Genomic DNA, 22745 nt, shown 5'->3' with positions numbered 1-22745 from the left:
AGCCAGAAATACTAAGTTTATTTACTGATTCTTGAACAACACTTGACAAAAACTGCAGGTAGACAAGTTGCCAATTAGAAGTCTATAATCAGCTGTCCCAGGTTTCTAAAATAAGGGTATGCTTATGGGGACTGAAAAATGACAATGGGGGGGGGGGGAGAAAATCACTACTACTTTGTCCAAGGGAAAAAAATCTCCAATTCTGGAGATAAAAATGCTATTTCTAATGCCTGCCCGTTGTTTGCTCCAAGACTCATTCCACGAAATGCAGAACACTGGTAAGTGAGGAAGAAGAAAGAAAGCGGGTTGCATGTCCACAGACTCTTCAAGAGCTATGTCTGGGGAAAGGAAGCTAGATTTCAAGGTACACCCTTCTTGCATCATTGGAAACAGCATGTCTCACGATATGTGGTGAGATAAATGAGAGCTGTAACACGTAGCAACACGTGATCCCTGTAACACAGATTAGGCATTCGCACATACATCTGACTGTCTACAACCTGCACACACACACAAATACACACACACACACACACACACACACACGGGACATCTGACTGTCTAAAACCTACATACACACACAGGGGACATCTGTCTACAACCTGTACACACACACACAGGGGACATTTGACTGTCTACAACCTGCACACACAGGGGAACACAGGAAGATCAGTGAGCAACCTGAATAAAATATGCCAGTGATGACATTTACTTTTCTGCTCCCTGACTGGTCAGTTTTAATTCTTTCTCCTTTTTAGGTAACCTCTGCAATTTTTCTGCTCCCCTGTTTCCTTTCCATTTTGTTGAAAAATATCTTATGATTTCTGTTTTATTTCCACTATTTAAGAAAGCAAGCTGTATCAAATGTGCTGTTAGAAGAAAGCCTTTAAGAGAAAAACACTCTGGTCTCTCTACCAGGAGATTCACTGAAAATATAACATTTATGGAATCAACCTGATTGAAGCTCTCTCAGGAGAACAAGAAAAATCAGACGTGTGTCCTGAGGTGACACTCCTTCCACCGACAGCACTACTGGCCTCACTTGGGAACAAGGACTCTGATCAGACCTCAGGGGCATTTCACACCCACATGAGAGGCACCTACAGGTGTCAAGTCTTCTGATGTAGGTGTAAGGAAAGCCCCGGTCAGAGGATTCCATGGTTTTTAACCACATGTAGTCTCAGCCTTGGAAAACGCCTGTCACAGAAGCATGGACAGTCTGTTCCTCCATTGTAGTTTAAAAACCATTTGGCATGTTTCCTCATGGATACAGAAAAGTATTTAATATTAAAAAAAAAATCTTGTTAAAAAAGTGGCGGGGGGGGAGGGGGGAACGCCTGGGTGGCTCAGTTGGTTAAGTGTCCAACTCGATTTCAGCTCAGATCACGATCCCAGGGTCATGGGATGGAGCCCAGCAGCGGGTTCTGGGCTGACAGTGGAGCCTGCTTGGGATTCTCTCCCCCCTCTCCCCTCCTCTGCCCCTCCCCCGTTTGTTCTCTCTCTCTCTCTCCCCCCCCCCCCACTTGCACATGCTCTCTCACTCAAAAAATAAATTTAAAGTTTTGTCATTTTTGTATCATTAACACAAGCATAGACAAGCAGAGTGACTCATGTACATTATCAGCAATGGAAGCTCAGGACCACATCCAGGTCACTGGCAATGGGGGACAAAGGAGCCTTTCAGACCCGGCCCTCTGCACGAGCTCTTCCTAGAGCAGAGCCCGGCACGCTGCCCCGCGTGGGTCTGCATCACAGGCAGAACCTTGTGGGGCCAGTCGTGCCAAGGAGACTTTTTGCATAAGCCCCAGAAGGAGTCTCTGTGATAATTTTATGACTTCCAGAGTTTATTAAAACATTTTAGGGAGTGGCCTTTAAAACTAACTCATAATATAATGACGAATAGCCAAATATTCTCTTTAATTCAAACCATTTAGAAAACTATAATAATCCCTTTTCATATTATTTTTGGAAAGACACAATAAGATGGAAATAATAAAACATTTTTGAAAAATCATTTTGGTTATCCTTTCAAAATATTTCTTGCTGTAAACACAAATGTCAATTCATCTTCATTTGTTTTTTTGATAAGTACCTTTTTAGGTGTGCGTCTATCACTGACTGAGAGAATAAGGAAATATTCTCTATAATAACTTTCCTCACCTTCTCCCCCAGTACAATTCTATTTAGGAGAAAAATACTTTGCAGTGCTCACATCCTTATTTGGTAAACTACAGGCCCATGTGATTAAAAATAATAGTGGCATGAGAGAATTTAATGCATACAAAAACGGATTATCAAAATTTTAGAAAATATCTGTTCTCTGAAACAATGACAAGGGACACTAAAAATAAGCCCTCACCCCTCCCCCCGCCCTTGGACCTGCCTCTGTGTAGAACACCACCTGAGTCATAAATCCGTGCTCTTGTGTAGGTACCAAGAACTCACAGGAAGAAAGGACTTCAGCTAATTTCTAGGGGACTTTGTTTTTCCTTCCCTCCCATTAAGGGTTTTAAGATAACACTCGTGGAAGGAAAATCTACTTTTCCAGCTGAAATAACTTCCCTTTCTCTTCCCTTTTCAGTTCATCAAAACACACTTCCAGGGGTAGGGAGGAGACAAGAGTTAATTTAATCAGAATATCAAGAACCCAACCCTGTGAATTTGGTGGACATTTACTGAGTGATGACCAGGCACGAGGCCTGGGGATCTGGCAGCAATGGGCTCAGACCCGCAGCCATGCTCCTCTCGGAGTGGCTCGCTCTCCCCTAGTGCGGCCCTTGAACAGAGCACAGGTGGGGTGAGGCAGTCAGGCAGCAGACTGGCCCAGACTGTTCCCAGCTGTCGAACGCCCTTTCCTCTGCTATGTTTGAATGTTGTTAGACAGATACACTCCTCTTGGGCCCAGGGTTAAAATGAAAATTGGCTTAAGCGCAGTTCTAGAAAAATATGTTTCCACAATGGATCCATTACTGGATTTGTATCAAATGGTGAACAGATTTGATTTATTGAAACCAAAGCTGTCTGTACCTGGAATGTTCATCTGCAGAGGCCTGACGAGGTCCGGATGCCTCAGTGGGTTCCCAGAGTACACAAACCACTCCTTGACAGTGGGGCAGGTGCTGGCGCCATCTGAGTAGAGACAGCCGGATCAATAGATACGCATGAGTACCGACACTCGTCACCAGGCTAACAGTGAGACAGACCCAGCTCCCCGGGGAACCAATTTCAAGCTGGTGAGTACAGGGAGTCCTTACATCCAAGGTCACTGAGAGGGACCTCAGGCATCCAACAATTAGTTCCGTACCCTCCGATCCCATTTCAACAAGAACAAGAACCTCTGGGGTGGGAGAGCCGGCAGGATAACTTGGGTAAGTAAGCAATGATGGAGGGCAGAGGTAACCACCTAGACGGTTCCTATAATGTCCTTCCTTTTGGGCCCTCATACTGCTCCACATAGCATTTAGTGAAAACTGGGAGGACAGTCCTTTCTGGTCTTCAATCTACTATTTAATGCAACTATCAAGACTACTATGACATTAGACAATTCAAAAAGCTGGTAGGAATAATATAGAATGAAGGCATTTCTGGGACGCCTGGGTGGCTCAGTTGGTTTAGAATTCGACTCTTGATTTCGGCTCAGGTCACGATCCCAGGGTCATGGGATCCAGACCCCTGTGGGGCTCTGCGCTGACAGTGGAGCCTGCTTAAGATTCTCTCTATCTCTCCCCCCTCCCCTGTTCATGTGTGTGCTCGCTTGCTCACTCTCTCTCTGTCAATAAATAAATAAAGTAAAAAATAAAACAGGCATTTCTGTATGCTGGATCATTAACTGCTATTAAAAATTCAGTTTATGGGGCACGTGGGGGGCTCAGTCAGTTAAGCGTCCGATTTTGGCTCAGGTCATGATCTCGACCTTCGCAAGTTCGAACCACACTCAGACTCTGTGCTGACAGCTCGGAGCCTGGAGCCTGCTTCAGATTCTGTGTCTCCCTCTCTCTCTGCCCCTTCCCCTGCTCACATCTACCTCTCTCAAAAATAAATAAACGTTTGAAAAAGAAATTAGAAAAAAATTCAGTTTGTCTTCTGTTCTACCTTACTCCGTAAGCAAAGGTGGAAGGTGGCTCTCCTACTGCACACACTCGCCTAGCTTGGGGTCTCCGGGCTGCTGTCTCTTCAGCACCCAAACCTCCTGCCTCCACGCCTGCCTCCCCTTCCCCAGGGCCCTCTTGACCACCCCCTGACCCTTTGAGGTCTGGTTTCCTTCCCCACACGGCCCAGCCCTGCTTAGACTGTCTTCAGACTCACCCCACCCAAGCCACTGTCCATGTAAATGCAGGCTTTTTGGTTTTTGCTTTTTTACAATGAAAGTTAGACCAGGCTGACACCCTAAATGGAAATCGCACAATAAAGCCCAAGGTGCCAGCATAAGAGTGTAGACCTGGGAGCACGTAGAGCCCCGCAGCCCCCGCCCCACCGCACGCCGTGTGCCCTGGCGTCCTCACCTAGATCTGCACACGGCGGGCCTGCAGCACCCCTAGGTCTCTGGCTCACCAGTGCCTGGGGTTGTGTGCTGCTCGGCTGGGCCCCCGAGGACCCCAGCTCTGGCTCACATCCTGCTCCCCGGCTAGAGCACCTCCCATCCTCCACCCCACCATGCCCTTTCTCATCTCCACATGTGGATGTGGTCCACACCCCTCCCCTCTCCCCTTCCCCCACTCAAGACCTGTGTGCTTCCCCACCACGGTTCTCTGGCCGACACTGCACGTGCCTGCTTACTCCCCTCATCACTGCCCACCCGACCGAGCTCCTGGGACCAGGAGAGAGTCGTCGTCATGGTCCCAGGGCAGATGCTTACTAACTTTATTTTTTTTTTTTTTATTTTTTATTTTTTTTTTTTAAATTTTTTTTCAACATTTTTTATTTATTTTTGGGACAGAGAGAGACAGAGCATGAACGGGGTTGGGGCAGAGAGAGAGGGAGACACAGAATCGGAAACAGGCTCCAGGCTCCGAGCCATCAGCCCAGAGCCTGACGCGGGGCTCGAACTCACGGACCGCGAGATCGTGACCTGGCTGAAGTCGGACGCTTAACCAACTGCGCCACCCAGGCGCCCCGAGATGCTTACTAACTTTAATGAACACATTCAACTTAGCCTAAATCCCACACATACAAAAAGAAAAAGAAAAAAAGAAAATCTGAATAGTATTCTTATGGCTGCTAAAAAAACAAACAAAAACACCCAACCCACTTTCTACGTAATTCTCTTGGCCAAGGTGTTCGCCACCCTAAAAAATAGTCAGCTGAGCGAATGGTGTTCTAAGCCACTATTTCCAAAAGGAGAGCATTCTCTCACACCCAAGACAAACGTCACCGGCTTTCGGCGTCTCGCTGGATGAGGACACTCAACCACCGTCACGCGCCTAGTCTGCCGACTGTCTCCTTAGCAAGACTGAAACATTTACAAAACCACATTTTATGTCATCTTTCATCTACAACTGCTCCAAATCTCTAAATATAAGGGTTTGGGGTTGACTTCTCAGAGTTTTAATTCCAAATAACATGAGAAGAAAGCAGTTTCATGATAGGCACTGGTATCCTTTATTAAACAACACCAGGTACATTGTCTTTTATTTCCTCCCCTGTTAAGACCTAGAGAAGTCAGTTTTTGGACACATATTCCAAGAGAAATGCCACACAGCAGTCACTTACTCGGCTACCATCCAGGAAGAGCTGCCCAGCCCAGTGAGACCAGCTCAACAGGATCCATACACCCTGCTGCTGTGCAAGGCACGCACTGGGCCGAAGACCAGCAGAGACCCCGGCTTCCCCCTCTTCTCCAGAATTCTCCTCAGCACAGACAGCAAATTCCTTCTTTTCTCCACGATTTAGGCCAGTAGGGTTAAGTCCACATTAACCCTTAACAAAGTTTCTCTTAATTAACAAAAGAACAAAAGCTTTTGCTTTTAAGGTGACTGACTTAAACCCAATGAGTTTCATTGACCACACAATACAGTCACGGAACAAGAGTGAACCACGCTGCTGAAAACGCAGTACCTGTCAGCTACTGACCACACAGAGGCTTGAATATGAAAACCCGCAATTTCTATCACATAACAAATTAGCTAGCCAGAGGATTAAAGTTAAAGCCGCCCTGCTGATCTGAACTTTCACTCCCTAAATGAACTTTTATCTGAAGCTGTGGGCCAGGATACAGGAAGTGACAGAGATATTAATACATGAGTATTTTTCTGAGGTGCAGGGCAAGTAAAGGAGCATTAAATCACTTTGTGGGTTCTGCCCCTCCCCGTGTGAGCTGCTGGGCAACAGGGACACCCAAGGTGCGTCCTCACTTCCTTCCTCTATCATGAGAGGCCACAAGGGCAGTGCACGGTAGCTAGAAAATGTCAACATTTACAAGAATTAAGTTTTATAGTCTGGTTAATGACTTTTCCAAACCTAAATATTCAGATGGCAGCATTTTCACTTTTATTCAAATTATCCCTCTCACAGACGCGGTTAAACTCCGCAATCCTTCCAAAACCCAGAGCTAGATGTAAAGTGTTACCTGAGATCCTCTTAAAAGAAACAGATACTGCTGAAAAATCCTAGAGTTCAGCCTGTTATCTGGGGTGCCACATAATTTCAGAGATTTTTCTATAAAACTCCTTAAAGAAAACAGAGGCAATAAACTCTTGGACATTGGTGCGAGCGATACTTTTTTGGATCTGTCTCTTGAGGCAAGGGCGACAAAGGCAAAAATAAACTATTGGGACTTCATCAAATTAAAAAAACTTCTGCACAGTGAAGGAAACCATCAACAAAACCAAAAGGCAACCTACTGAATGGAAGAAGATATTTACGAACAGCATATCCAATATGGGGTTAGTATACAGAATATATAAAGAACTCCTACAACTCAACACTAAAGAATCAAACAATCTGATTAAGAAATGGGAGAGAGGTCCAGAACAGACATTTTCCAAAGACATCCAACAGACATCTTTCCAAAGATGGCCAACAGACACACGAAAAGATGCTCAGTGTCACTCATCATCAGGGAAACACAAATCAAGACCACAATGAGATGCCACCTCACACTTGTCAGAATGGCTAGAATCAAAAAGACAAAAACAACGAGTGTGGGGGAGGACGTGGAGAAAAGGGAACCCTTATTCACTGTTGGTGGAAGTGGAAACTGCTGCCACCGCTACGGAAAACAGTATGGAGGCTCGTCACAAACCTAAAATAGAAATACCACGTGATACAGTAATTTCATTTCTGGGTATTTACCCTGATAAAATGAAAACACTAATTTGAAAAGATATGTGCAACTCTATGTTTGTGGCAGCGTTATTTACAGTAGCCAAGATATGGAAGCAGCCCAAGCTGTCCACCGATAGACGAATGGATAAAGGTACACACACAAACACAGAGGAATTATCAGCCAGCCATAAAAAGGAATGAAATGCTGCAACAACAAAGATGGATGTAGAGGGTCTTATGCTAAGTGAAACAAGCCAGATGGAGAAAGACAAGTACCATATAATTTCCACTGGTACGTGGAATCTAAAAAAAACCAAAACAGATGTACAAACAGAAAGAGACTCATAAATACCGAGAAAGCGGAGGTTGCCAGAGACGAGATGGGGGGTGGGAAGGGTGGATGAAATAGCGGAAGGGATTAAGGAGACGACTTCCAGTTACAAGATAAATAAGGCACGAAGACGAAAGTAGAGAGTAGGTAATGCAGTCAATAATTTGGGAATAAGCTTGTATGGTGACAGATGGTAACCATACTTATCATGCTGAGCTTTTTTTAATTTATATAAATGTCGAATCACTGTGTTGTACACCTAAAATGAATATCGTATGTCAACTACACTTCAATTAAAAATGTTAAAAATTAAAAAAATAAAACTCTGTTTAACAGGAAAAACAAAATTTCAGAGGTTTTAATCTGGCATGCACTTTGAAACTACAGCAGAAACATGGGCAACAATTCAGTGTGTCTGAATTGAAATGAAATAATCTTCTTAAATGCCTAAAAATCAAGAAAAAGAGAAGAGGAAATTAAGTTTGGTAATTCCTAAAAGAAAAGGCTGATTTCTCAGACTTTCGACTTGCCAGGCTGCGCGTGCAAAGGAGTGAAGAACTTGAGAAAAGTTCTCTGCTAGTTTACCTCCCTTCAAGCTGTAACATTTTATACGGAAAAAGGAAAAAAAAGACATAATCAAACTTGGTCTTCTGCTACTCCCAAAGGACGGACACACGGCTCCACTGCGTACGATCTTCTGTATGTAACGAAGACACCTCTTCTCGGAGCAAAGTTGTGGAAGTGTCCACACTGGCAGTCCCTCCCCAGGAAAACTCTGCCTCGCTTATGCCCACCGCTCCTCCCCAGGCGTGTGCTGGGGCAGCGGCGGGCAAGGGGCGAGACAGTGAGGAGAAGCAATGTTGATCACAACCTCTCAATTACTGGGACTTCCAAGTTTGATAACATCCCTCAGGCTTTTAAAGAAAGAGATCTGTCCTTAGGGTTCTGTAATATTTTTATACTCCTAGTTTAATCTATGCTTATATGTGGCCTTAGTCCTGAAAAAGTTAAAAAAGTTCCCCAAACATACTCTCTTGTGTACACGTATCTAGGATTTTAATGAGCCAGTGGCCTGGACAGTGACCATTTACCCACGGGGCTGGCCGCCCCATCAGGAGAGCACCAGCCTCCTCCAGCTGTGTGGGGGTCCCTAGAAGGGTGCTGGGGGAGAAGGAGGGCAGAATGGCAAGGGAAGAGTGTGACCCCCCCCCCCCCCCCCCAACCGCAGACGGCTGCCTGCGTGCACGGCTCTGGCCGGCCTCTCCGTCGGCAGAGCGGTAAAGGAGGACACACTTTGCCTTTGCTTCGGCACCTTCCTGAGTTTTTTCCATTTCCTAAAATGTATAAGGCTTCACAGTGATGTAAGCTAAGCTTTTCATTAGGAGACAGTCAGAACCTGAAGTAAAGTGAGAACGGGCATGAAGGCAGGATGGGAGGAGGCGGGAATGACGGCAGCCGGTCTGGGGCCATGACACCACCTGGCCGTCTAAACAGCACACAGTTGGCCAGACAGAATACACGGAGGAGAGCTGCCAGCCAAGCACCTCAATATAATCAGAGGAGGTGGAGTAGCCAACAGACCAGCCATCCGAGCTATACCCAAAACTGGGGACTCTGAAGCGCCTGCCTATCAATCCAGTGCCCGTGCCTTTTGGCTCAGGCCTCCGGTGTTGGCGGCTGCGCGAGTTTAAGACTCAGGGTCTACACCTGTGGGGTGAGAGGCGCCTTTGGTTCTAAATCTCACTTTAGTCAAGTGGCTCCCACCTGCCGGTCAGACTGGGCTCAGAGAAGGCTGCTTGCCTGTGGGACCTGAAAGCCCATCACTCTTTCTCCTGTGTCTGAAATTCCACCGTTACAGTCCTCTTCTAAGGAAAGCTTTGCTAAGTGGAAATACTCCTGAAATGGTCATATTTTAAACATATACTCAAAAATCAGATCGCGAATCCCCTAATTTATACTAAGAATCTGCAGGGCACAGTAAAATGCCACCTGAACAGTCTCTGCTAGCTCAGCTGACAGCAAACGGGGACAAGGGACATCAGACAAACAAGCCCATAAACAAACTGTGACGAGATCAGAACAAACATACACGGTCCTTTTTTGATAAAGGAGTAAGGGAGGAATTTGGGGGAGGTAGTTTTTAAGGGCATAAGGAACAAACAGAATTGATCAGAATGGCCTGAGCTAGAAAAAAGTAAAAGTTGTATCTGTCAACATGGATATAGTTTCTAGAGCATTGCAAGTAGATGGGACCACTTGGGTGTAAAGGGGTCAAATGCAGTGTGAGGACCTCCCACATATGGGGGTCGGCAGAGAGCAGGGGCTGGGGGAGGAAGGCCGGGAGGGACGTGGGCCATCGACGTGGGGTCCCAAGCAGAAAGCTGACCGCCAGGGAGGAGCTGGCGGACAGACAGTGTCTGCAGAGAGCAGACAGGTGGAGGACTCACTGGGGCACCAGGCCTCGATGGAGAAAGGAAGTAGAGATGGAAACTTTTCCATATGTTGACAATGAAGTGGTGAAATGTTCCCACAGTGTAGGAAAAACAAACCAGGAATTAGAAGATTAAGAAACACAGAGTATCATCCTAGGAAGTAAAACATCCATTTCTTAGCAGTTCTAATAACAGAAACAGAGATAACAGAGAGGAGAAAAATTTGTAAACATAAAGGGTAAAGAAGCTATCATTAAAACTTTGCAGAGAAAAGAGAGGCACCAAAAAAGGAACTAGAATCACACTGGCATCACACTGGCGCTGACTTCATCAGCGCCCCTGATACTAGAGCAGGGTGGGAGGTGGCCAAGGTGGGGGCAGAGCTGCTTGGCCAGTGTTCCCACCAACACCTCTATATCTGGACAAATTTCTTTTTTTTTTAGTTTATTTATTTATTTTGAGAGAGAAAAATATTCATTTATTTTGTGTGCTCACGAAAGCAGGGGAGGGGCAGAGAGAAGGGGAGAGAGAGTCCCAAGTAGGCTCCGCACCATCAGAGTACAGCCCCATGTGGGGCTCGAACCCACAAGCTGCGAGATCATGACCTGAGCCGAAATCAAGAGTCGGACGCTTAACTGACCGCACCACCCAGGCGCCCCTGGACAAATTTCTGAAGCCACTGCATTCTCGAGTTGGACAGAGGCCTGTGCAGACTGCGGCCTCGGGAGGGAGAGCCCGAGCAGAGCAAGAAAGTCTCTGAGATGAGGAGACAGAGCCTGTAGATCAAGACTGCTAGGACAGCTGGGAACGCCACACAGAACAGCAAAGACTTGGCCCTATGCAGAAAGGGGCTCCCAAACTCTGCACGGAGGTCCTCGTTGAGAACTGAGCTCTGTGTTTAGAGCAAAACTCAGGGAGGCTGGACAAGACAACTACTGACCAGCCCCACTGAGCAACCACCAGAGCCCGCACAGAGCTCCGTGACATCAGAGTCCTACCAGCCAATGTGCAGAGACTTACTTCATCAGGCACCTAGCACTCAGGTGACAGCCCAGGAAGGCCAACAGTCAGGAGCCGGGCCACTCCAGCTCTAGAGTGAAGTTCCCACAGACCCATCCTAATAAAGCGTAAAATTTAAAGGATCAGGTAAATTAACTGCCTGACGGACCACAAGACAATACCCTTCAGTGATCCAAAATCTTCTAGCTTACAATCTAAATACAATGGACATGAGAAAAGCAGAAATACGTGAGAATAAGCAGAACCCTGTGGCCCTCTTATAAGGAGGAAACTCAGTAAACAGACCCAGGCCCAGAAATGATGGGGCTGATGGGAGTTAGTGGACAAGGACTTGGAAACAGCTCCTATGAATAAATTTAAGGTTTTAAAGGCAAACGTGAAGACAGGGGAAAAAAAAAAAGAACTGGAAGATTTTTTAACAGCAGCTGAAAAACACAATATCTGAAACAAAGATTTCACTGGATGGGTTACAGCAGATTAGATGTTGCAGAAGAAAGGCTCACAGAACTTGAAAACCAAGCCAACAGGAGATACCCAAATCAAAGCAGAGATAAGAGGCTTAAAAAGCAAGTGCTCCTTGGTATGCAAGGAGCACATGCGCCATAAATCACGCACATAAGCTGGAGGCCCAGTGTGAGAGATGAAAGCAACGGAGACAGAGAACAATGTTGATGTAATGCTCATTTTGTTTCAAATTTGATAGGAAATATAAACTCACTGATCCAAGAAGCGTGAGAACCCCAAGCAGAATAAACACTGAGGGTACCACTCCAAAGCTCAGTTAAACACACTGCTGAAACCAGTGCTCAAGAGAAAATCTTACAAACAGCCAGAGAGAAAAACACTCATTACAGATGGGGAACCACAGTAAGAAGGGCCACTGTCACCACATGACAGCCAACACAAGCCAGAGACAACATAACGTCTTTACAGTGCTGAACAACAAAAATACCTAAAATTCTATGTACAGCAAAATTACACTCCTGAAATATAGACATTTTCAGGGAAAAAAACCAGGAAATTGAAATGAGCATGATAAGAAATGTAAAAGCCAAGTTCTCTAAAGGAAGAAAGATGACACTAAAGGAAATTTGGATCTACACCAGAAATGGCAGACAGAAGACTTCTCATTTGAAAACTCCTCTCAAAAGCAACTTACTATTGAAGATAATGGTTGGAAAATTACAGCTGATGGGCCAAATCTGGCTTGCTTGTTTTTATACAGTTTGAAAGCTTAAAATCTTTTCGCATTACTTCAAATGACCAGAAAATTATCAGAGTATATTCTGTGGCACAGGAAGATAATATAAAATTCAAATTCTGTGGCATGAGACAAGGAGATTAAACGTTATTGAAACACAGCTAACTCTCGGAGCTCCACCCTGTCACGTGTGCGTGACAGCAGCAGGGCTGTGTTACAGAGACTACAAGGGCCCTCAAAGCCCAAAGTATTTACCGTCATCAGGCCCTTCGCAAAAAAACTTTGCCAACCCCCGGTTTAAAGTAAAAATAAGAATCACATATTACGAGATTTAACACCTATGCATAATCTCAAAAGATTATACATTATAGGTAATATTCTTGACATGACCAACCATTTCTGTGACACTCTCAAAAAAACCAAAATGCAGAGATGGAGGACAGACAAGCGGCCAACAGGGGACAGAGCCAGAGGGCAGGGTACAAAGTGATGGCATGAGAGAGTTCCTCTGTGGTGATGGACCAATTCTGTATCTTGACAGAACAGAACTGCATAAAACTATACACACATACAAACAAATGAGTGAATGTAAAAAAATGGTAAAAGTGATAAAAATTGTTTTAATGTGGGGCACCCGGGTGGCTCAGTTGGTTGAGCGTCCAACTCTTGGTTTCAGCTCAGGTCATGATGCCAGGGTCATGGGATTGAGCCCTGCGGCAGGCTCTGTGCTGAGTGTGGAGTTTGCTTTAGACCCTCTCTCGCTCGCTCTCGCGCTCGCTCTTGCTCTCTCTCCCCCTCTGCCCCTCCTCTACTCATGCTCTCTAAAAAAAAAAAAAAACAACAACATACTAATGAATTAACATATACTTTACTACAGTCATCTTTGCGGGGGGAATTGGGGCAAGGGTACATGAAAGTCTATGCACTATAAAAAGTTTAAAAATGTACAGAAGACATAAAATAATAACAGCAAAAATGACGGGGAAAATTAAAGTTCACTGCTATGAGGTTTCCACATCACACACAATGCAGTATCGTACTATCTGAAGGCAAACTGTGGTAACTTAAAGGTGTATACAGCAGTATCAGGCAAAGCCAACTTTAAGACAAGGAGTATTACCAGATTTTTTTTAAGGGAAATCCCATAATGTTAAAAGGGTCAATTCACCACTAAACATAACAATCCTCGACATATACGCACCTAACAATAGAAGTTCAAAAATATCTGGAGCAGGGGCGCCTGGGTGGCCCAGTTGGTCAAACACCTGCCTCTTGATTTTGGCTCAGGTCATGATCTCACAGCCATGAGACAGAGCCCCGGGTTGGGCGCCACACTGACAGCACAGAGCCTGCTTGGGATTCTCTCCCTCTCTCTCTCTTTCTGCCCCCACCGTGCCCCGCTCGTGTGCACACGTGCACTCTCTCCCTCAAATAGTAAATAAAAAATAAAACTTTTAAAAAGTTAAAAAAGATATCTGAAGCAAAAACTAACAGAACTGAGGGAATAAATAAAAACATCCACAGTAACATCTGCAGATTCCCACACTCTTCTCTCAAGAACTAAGCACAAGTCAAAAGAAAACTGGGAGAACAGCCCTGTTAACACCACTGATACTCCTGGAGCAGCAGCTGCAGAACATACGTGGTTTCCAACACACGTGGGATAACAGCTAAGCAAACGACACAGAACACGCTCCATTCTCATCACCGGAAGTAAACTGGCGGTAGCAACACTGTATGTTCACGTCCTAATAGTCTTTTTTTTTAGTAATTTATTTATTTTAAAAATTTACATCCAGGTTAGTTCGCATATGGTGCAACAATGATTCCAGGAGTAGATTCCTTAAACCCTTACCCATTTAGGCCATCCCCCCCACCACCCGTCCAGCAACCCTCAGTTTGTTCTCCATATTTAACAGTCTCTTCTGTTTTGTCCCCTCCCTGTTTCTATATTATTTTTGCTTCCCTTCCCTTGTGTTCATCTGTTCTGTGTCTTAAAGTCCTCATATGAGTGAAGTCACAGGATATTTGTCTTTCTCTAATTTCGCTTAGCATAATACCCTCTTAGTTCCATCCACATAACGTCCTAATGATCTTAACTTCATGTAGAAAGCCACAAAGTTGAAAAGGAAAAAAGTAAAGATCAATTGTGAGGACGAGTTCCTGTCTTCACAGAAATTTTTCCTGTTATTCTGGTTATGTAATAAAGTCATCAATATGGCTGCAAATAAATCACACTAACAAAGTCTGAAATTTTAGTAAACTTTATATACTGGAACTGAAATGTTCTGTAATGTAAAAATTCTTTCATGGTTAAGATTTTTTTTTTATCATGGGAATCAATGTGAAATCACTCATGTGAAGAGCGAATATGGAGAGAGAATCACATAAGAAAAGAAATAGAAAAAATTACTTCAACAATACCTGGTCCCTAAGTTTATCCCGTAGGTTCTTTTGTTTCTGTTTTTAAATTGGCATAAGCATCTTTCTCGTGTCTTTCTCGGGACCCATAAGCCTCTGAAGCCTGACAGCACACATGGGAAAAGGCAGTATGTCCTGGGCAGTGCCGGGAGTCTAATAAAACTGGACTCAAAGAACTCTGCCACTCTATCTCCCACCAAAGAAAAGAATGATTACAGCATTTTAATCTGACAATTCTGTCAGCACCTTTAGGTCAGGTAAATGTTTACTTTCCGGAATAACAGAATAATACTAACACCAATACTGTATTGGTATGTCTGGAAATAATGGAGTTTAGGCAGAAGGACCGAAGACATGTTTTTGTTGGGACCCCGCTGCTTCTGTCTCCAGTCCTGGTCACAGTGTGAGAGGCCCCGTTTCTCATCAAAGCACTCTCGAGTCAGACAGCAGTGTCCCGGGAGGCCCGTCTCGGGGGAGCAGGACCTTACGCAGGAGGTAACCCATATGTCAAGGGTCCCTAGTCTCTACTATGAAGTGCTCGTCTCCACTCATGATGCCCCCCCAAACTGCTCCGAAAAGACAGCGATAGGGTCTAATAATTTTAAACCTGGCGTTGAAGGCCCCCAGATTTTCTGTTCGGGTCACTGACAGTCCTCCCCCTACACAACTGTTGCCACTGCACGATGAAAATACTGACAGGAAACAACAACTACTCTAAAGGGAAATTTTGTTTATACTTTAAAATATGATGTACTAGATTTTATGAAATTATTTTATGAAAATCACACTTTGAGGGGGGAGTAAGTAGGCACTGTCTTCTAATAATAAACACACCCCACACTCCTGCAGGAGAAAAGGGTTTTCACATTTTTAAAAACCACCAAACCTTCTAAGGAAGAAAAATATAAAACTAAATATAAATTATTGTTATATGAATTATTATTATAAATTACGAATTTATAATAAATTAAATATAAATAGATAAAACGTAAGATTTTATAACAACAATGCACTCTTCTTTTAATGAGTACTGATCAACCGCTTACTAATTAGAGAGAGATGCCCCCTGGCGTTTTCCCTTAATGCCGTACAGATGTGACTGGCATTCTCAATGACAGATCTTAAAGACAGACAAACCCCTTTCCAATCGTGTCCGCGTCCCGAAAGAATGCATTCCACCTCATCTGGCCCGTTTCTCAGACTCCAACTCCAGAGAGCACCGCTGCTAAGCGGCCCGCCCCACTCACCTTCGCCGCCCCCCAGCAGGAGGGAGTAAACGCGCTGGCGCACCGGGCGGTAGACGAAAGCCTGGCTGGGCAGAGCCTGGTCCAGCGCGTCCTCCAAGGTGTTGCTGCATTCGATCTCCCCGCTGCTCATGATGTTGTACACCAGGTAGCTCTCTGCCTGGACGTGATGTGCTCTAGCAATCTGTTCAAAATTCAGATATGACTGGTTTCTCCTTGAAAACGCAACAGTAACCTCTAAAGAGGAAAAATCAACACCCCTGTGTCACATGCCAGTGTTTTTAGGCTCTCGGAAATGGAGCAACTGTCCCTCAAGCTCATGACATCAAGCTGGCGGCTCTGTTTTCCTGCCTCGGGGCATCTGGGCTCGAAATCGTCTCATTCCTCCTCCACCTCCAGCCTCCCAATCACCAGCAGACTCAGCGCACAGCGTGTTGTCTGCCCGCTGACAGGCATCACTATGAAAACGTCCGGCTGACTTCGGCCCATTCCTCCCCTCTCCGGTCCACCCTCCACAGCACCCACAGCCTGTGTTCTTAGAAGAAGGTCCAGCCACTGCCGTCCCCAGAGCGTCGGAATGGCTACCACAAACCTTCACCCTAACATTCAAGGCCCCGGCGTCCTCTTTCCAGTCCACCAACACACCCGCTAGAGACCACTGCCATGCGGTCACAGTGGAACAGCACCATTGTTCCTCAGGCACAGTCAAGCCTTCCACAGCCTCACTTGGGCTCCCGGAAACGCGCCCCTTCTGGGCCTCCCCACCCCCCACCTCACAAGCCCCTCTCCCGTGACGGTTCACCTCAAGTGGCACCCTGTCTTCCGCTCCCAACTAGAACCCACCTTCCCTTGCCTCACGGTGCTTCGGGCCACACACAGCTGGGAAAGGAGCGTGGGTCGGGAACCAGCAGGGGCCGGGTCAAGACGGGAAAGGCAGAGAGCCCAGGGTGATGCCGCCTCGTACTCGACACGAGTCCTGGGCTGGCTGAAAGGCAGACCTTGCCCTCCTCTAGGCACTGAGGTACCTGCAGGCTCCACTTCTGCACTGCCGTCCTTTGCCCGCGTGCCTTTCCCTGTCCTGTCCTTCAGGCAAACTGTTCCGGTGGCTCCAAGTTCTCTCTCTGAAGCCAGGCCCGAGCAGGAGCTGACCAATTCTTCTGAGCTCGCACTTCTAGGCTACTGACCACGACCAGCCCGCCTCTCCCCACGCGAGAGGGAGCACAGATGTGATCTTGTAAAGGGTCAAACTTGCAGTTAGAGGCTTGAGTTCAAAGCTAGGGTCTGCCAAGTACTGGCTGTGTGACTGCAGGCAATGTCATTTAGCCCTTTCACAACACGTTCTCATGTGAGGAGGGAGGCGAGCGTGTCTCCCGAGAGCCGCGTGACAAGTAAGGCCAGCGATGTGAGGAACAGCCTCCAGTAACTACAAACAGCCGTACAAAGATACATCAGTGGAGAATCATCTCTGCATGGTCCGTATTAAACTAGCATTCTCACATCCAGCCTCATGATAAAACCAAACCAAATAAACGAGCAGAATTAGATTTAGGTCTTCTCTGTCCACTTCCCTCACTTCGAGTGGAGTCTGCTCGGATGGTGTCCAAGTCTGTGTTGAGAGCAGGCCTTTCCCCATGCGTACCTCTCCTTCTCTACTGTCCAAGCACGCTTCCACCTGGGGTTCAGATTCTGCCCTCCCTCCAATTTCTAACCCACATTCTTTTCCTTCCACGAAGCACCTTTTAAGGATGCTTGAAGGTAGGATAATTTTAACTCCTTAATACTTTTTCACCTGTAATTCTCTTAAAGTACATATTGCATTCTACTTTGTACCGTAATTTTTTATGTTACTAAAGGAACTTATCTGCTACAATGTATGTAATGGAGGAAGAGGTGAAGGACTTCTCAAGACAGGAGAACCCATGTAGTTGTACAGGACGGAGGGAAGGAGCCACCAAGGGAAAGGCCCTAAAGGTACGAGAGAAAAGGAATACTGCCTTCAAGGTTCAGTGAGACACAGTGTGACGGGCACAAGGGGCTCAGCAGTGGGAGAAACAAACGAGACCCTGCCCTCACGGCACCGTCCCGAGCATGACATTCCAGTGAGGCATGCGCTACAGCAGGTGGGTGGCTGGTCAGGGCTTCTCCGAGTGAGTGACCGCCCAGATGGGACAGAAGACTAGTAGCCATGAAGCAGCAAAGGGGCGGGGGAGGTTCCCAAGAGGCAGAGGAGCACGTGCCGGGCCATGACAGACAAGGGACTGACCAGGCTAGAGAAGTGGCCGTGGTGAGGTGATGGCAGGCCGTGGCCTGCTTAAGGCTACTGTTTCTACCCTAAGAGTTACAGAATAAGGCTTCATTTCTGCATGCAGCATGGCCAGCGGACTAGAAGGGGCAAAAGTCTACACGGAAGAGTTGTCAGCCATTCCTGAGTAATTCAGACCAGAGACCACATATGCTAGGGTGGTGAGACTAACTGACTAGGTACAAGTAACAAGACAGGGAGAGAACAGTTACCAGGAGTGGTAATTGCTAGGTTTGTAACTTGTGCACCGGGAATGGAAGATGGTGACACTTTGTTACGAACAACGGATGGTTTGTGGGTAAGAGACAACACGTGTAACCCCCCTAGCCTCACACGTAACACGTGGTTCATCAATAGCAGTCCTCCGTAAAACCTCCCAAGGGCTCTGTCACTTTCAGGATTAAGTCCAAACTCCTAGTGGGGCAGGTAATAATCTTCCCAATCTGGTTACATTCTACCCTTTCCAACCTCTCTCCCCATGGCTCCCCTCAGACCCTGTCCTCCAGCCTACTGTTCTACCACGTGCCCCAAAGCAACAAAGATCTGCTTATTCAGAACAAATATCGGCTCTCATGAAGGTCTGGTTCCACTCCACCTCTTCAGTAACTTCTCTCTGTACTTAACCCACAGTGACCTCTCCTTCAAATTTCTAGAGCTCTCTTCTAGAACAGGCATGTAACAACATCCAGCATACTTTATAATGTGAGTTTCCATATGCATTATGTCATACTTCCTAACTACATTGCCCTGTTCTGTGTCCCCCACAGTGCCCTAACCGCTGCAAGTAGTCAATAAAGATCCATGACAAATCCATTAATGGATATACTTTCAATCATGACATGTCAGATTTGGGTGGGCACATCTACATACCTTTAAGATTTCAGGGTCTGAAACCATGGTTACTTGTTGTTTGATTTCAGGCTCCATATTCACAAGGTCTTCTTGTTTAATTCCAGGGTTTGTACATATAGGTGTTTCTAGCTTAAATTCAGAGTCTGCACCCAGAGGTGATTTTTGCTTGAATTCAGTGTGTGTACACATGGGAACTCCTTGCTTGGATTCAGAGTATGTACGCATGGGAACTCCTTGCCTGTATTCAGAGTATGCATACATGGGAACTCCTTGCTTGGATTCAGGGTGTGTACACACAGGATCTCCTTGCATGGATTCAGGGTGTGTACACACAGGATCTCCTTGCTTGAATTCAGGATGTGTACACACGGGAACTCCTTGCTTGGATTCAGGATGTGTACACAGGAGGAATCCTTCCTTGGAGCCAGGATCTATACACATGGGAACAGCTTGCTTGGAATCAGGGTCTGTAGACACAGGAACTCCTTGTTTGGACTCAGGATCTGTACACACAGGAACTCCTTGCTTGGATTCAGGATCTGTCCACATGGGAACTCCTTGCTTGGATTCAGGATCTGTACACATGGGAACTCCTTGTTTGGATTCAGGGTCGGTACACATGGGAATTCCTTGCTTGGAATCAGGGTCTGTACACAGGGGAACTCCTTGCTTGGATTCGGGGTCAGTACACATGGGAACTCCTTGCTTGGATTCGGGGTCTGTACACATGGGAACTTCTTGCTTGGATTCAGGGTCTGAACTCATGGATCCCACCTCCTTGTCCAAAGTTATTAAACCCTTAGGTTTTTGGAAAAACCATGGAGATTTCTGTCCTGGCAAAAGATATGATGCCACACCCTTATAAAAAAGAGCTTTGTTTGGTCCCAAAGGTAACATCTCTTCTAGCTTTTTTTCACCTTGATGCAAGCGAAGAACTTTAGATATATGGTCTGCTACAGCTAAGATGATGTTCCCTTTTTTGTCAAAGTTCTCCTTTACAGAGGTATAGGAAGACAAGCACTTGTACCGAAAGCTTTCAAACATGCCTTCTGGAATAATATCGTTGCCAAGCAGGCAGGCCAGAAGAGGAAGGTCTGCCAGGCTGATATCTAGACTCTCACAGAGCTTCTCTCTACAGAGCATGACAGTATCGAGACTGTCCAGACAGAGCTCACTAATTGAAAAGTAGGGACAGGTATCATAGATTAAGTAGTCGGTGTCTTCTCCAAGAATACCAAGACAGTTATTCTGGAGGCCATAAGATGCCACCTCATAGTCGGCCTCTTGCAACGAACAAAGAGTTTCCTGACCCAGGCTCTTCAAAGCAAATCGTGTAAATACGGCCAGCCCTGAGGGGATGAAGAACATGTTTCTGCCAGGCTGCTCCTTATGTGACTTGATATAATGGAAAATCCTGGAGATCTCCCTGTTGTTCTTTAGTCTTCGTTTCACCCACTCATCTCTCTTATCCTGCTCCACCATGCCATCAAAGAAGAATATCAACCTGATGCCAACAGCTGTAAAACTCTTAACAAAATCCCGCAAAGCAGAGAAGTATTCCCGCCACTGGCCACCGCAGATCCAAGATTCAGGAGTGTACCAGTATCTGAGACAACACATGGCATCAACCACAATGGTAGGAGTACATCCAGGATGCTTGCTTCGGTGGTGTTCTGCCAGTTCTTTGAAATTCACTACTGTACATATATGTGGGCAGGTACTGCCCACGAATCCCTGCAAACCTCTCACACCCATAACTGGCCTCCTGGAAAGGATCTGGAAAGGAGAATTAAATGAGTTGTTATGACATTATCACTAGACATAGGATACCTTTTAAAGTAAATAAACAGAAGACAATACTTAATATTCGCACTCTATTTTCAAAACACTCTAGGCACTAACAAGGTATGTAACATGGCATACCGGTTAGAAGCCTAACGAGTTTTCACTGAAGACAAAGAGGAACCTTAACCTAAGCATGAATCACCAGAGTCGGCCTTCGTAAGGACAACACAGCGCAGCAGTCCTCTAAGATTTGTATTAAAACTATTAATGAAGGGTAACAGTTCTCAAAAAGTCATTATTTCCCATCTAGGAACTCAAGCAGAAGTTAATTTTGAAAGCCCCAAACACAGACAGATGCACGTAACACGGATGCTTCTCAAAACCATCTTGCTGAGTGAAAGAACGTAGGCCAAACGGGAATACACTCCATGTGACCCATTTGTATGAAATTCTACTTCACCGAGAGTGGGGCTGATCTGTGGCACCAGAGAGCAGGCGGTGGTGGTCTGGGGTAGGGCAGGTGGGAGGGAGGGATTTACATAATGGAAACTCTTGGAGTGATGGGTATGCTCACCACCTTAATTGTGGTGATAGTTTCACGGGTAAACACGGGCTAACCCTCGTCAAACTGTAAACTGTAAGTGGCTTACTATTTATCAAGTATACCTGAATAAAGGCATCAAAAAGAAAAACACATAAAACTTGACCCTGTCAAGTGTAATATCTGAGTTGGTGACTGGCTTTCAGTGGAAAACTGCCTACTCTAAAATGCAAAAACAGGGGCACCTGGGTGCCTCAAGTCAGTTAAGCATGTGACTCTTGATTTTGGCTTAGGTCATGATCTCACAGTTTGTGGGATTGAGCCCCCCATTGGGCACTGCACCGACAGCATGGAGCCTACTTGGGATTCACTCTTTCCCTCTCTCTCTGCCCCACCCCCACGGTCACTCACTCGCTCTCTTTCAAAATAAATATATAAACTTAAAAAAAAAATGCAAACACTGACAAAGTAGTAAAAAGACTTCAAACTGAAAATCTGGCAAAATCCTAAGCAGAGTACTTTGTATAAAAAGTAAGGTGTCCTATGTATAATAAAGGATGTAACATATGACATTCTTTTTTTTTTTTTTTTAACTTTATTCATTTATGGAGACAGAGCGCAAGCAGGGGTGGGCCAGAAAGAGGGAGACACAGAATCCAAAGCCGGCTCCAGGCTCGGAGCTATCAGCACAGAGTCTGACGTGGGGCTCGAACTCATGAACCGTGAGATCATGACCTGAGCTGAAGTCGGACGCTGAAGCCACCCAGGCGACCCATGACATTCTTCAAGTACGTAATAACATCTGTCACTGGTCAGAAAAAATTCCATGATGACACCTTTGATCTTAACGGCGTATAATTTTCACTTTGGTTTTCTTTTAAGACTCATCATGGCTTCATGTCCACTGAGAGAACAAAGAAAAAGTCCTTATTACACAAATAGCTATGGGAGGACAAACAACGCCTCTCCAGGCTCGGGACCGAGGGCGGCAGCCATCAGCTGCCAATGCGCATCGGTGACGTCCAGCCTCGCGGCGCGCTCGCCTCCTACCAGACGGCACTGGGCACTCAACACACAAAATCTCCAGTCTTTAGAACATCTCTGACAGGCAAAACACTATAAGCTCTACTTTACAAGTGAAGAAACTGCAAATAAACCACTATGTTGAGAAAAGGTACCCTCACACAGGACCGTCTTTTAAGAATTTATTGCCTGTTAATGGACACCGGCCCCTAGTAGAATCCGAAGTTGCGTATCTGTTTAATGGCCACGAATATTGAAAATATATACACATGGAGTGGATATAAATCTCACACATTTATGTCGAAACTTAGAAAGTCTTGCCCATTAAGT

The 22745-nt window shown here is 45.7% G+C and overlaps 1 protein-coding gene across 13 annotated transcripts in view; it reads right to left on the bottom strand.

The window, feature by feature from the left end:
• The window catches only part of FAM120B (family with sequence similarity 120B), a 94933-nt gene that overhangs the window by 62783 nt on the left and 9405 nt on the right, over window positions 1-22745 (bottom strand). For 8 of the 13 annotated variants that reach the window (XR_006202958.1, XR_006202960.1, XR_006202959.1 and 5 more), the window contains 3 exons: window positions 19085-20842; window positions 15916-16096; window positions 3028-3129 (listed from right to left, as the gene is read on the bottom strand). Coding sequence is in view for 10 of the 13 variants with exons in the window: in XM_042940336.1 (XP_042796270.1) it covers window positions 3028-3129; window positions 15916-16096; window positions 19085-20821 (2020 nt within the window). In the remaining 3 variants the exon portion in view is untranslated. Of the gene's footprint in view, window positions 1-3027; window positions 3130-15915; window positions 16150-16755; window positions 17336-19084; window positions 20843-22745 lie in introns of those variants that run through there. The other 5 variants (XM_042940345.1, XM_042940344.1, XM_042940340.1 and 2 more) reach the window with 5 other exon arrangements.

Source organism: Panthera leo, chromosome B2 (assembly GCF_018350215.1).
Source record: "Panthera leo isolate Ple1 chromosome B2, P.leo_Ple1_pat1.1, whole genome shotgun sequence".
In the NCBI taxonomy this organism is placed as follows: Eukaryota; Metazoa; Chordata; class Mammalia; order Carnivora; family Felidae; genus Panthera; species Panthera leo.
This window is presented reverse-complemented; position numbering and strand designations above follow the sequence as displayed.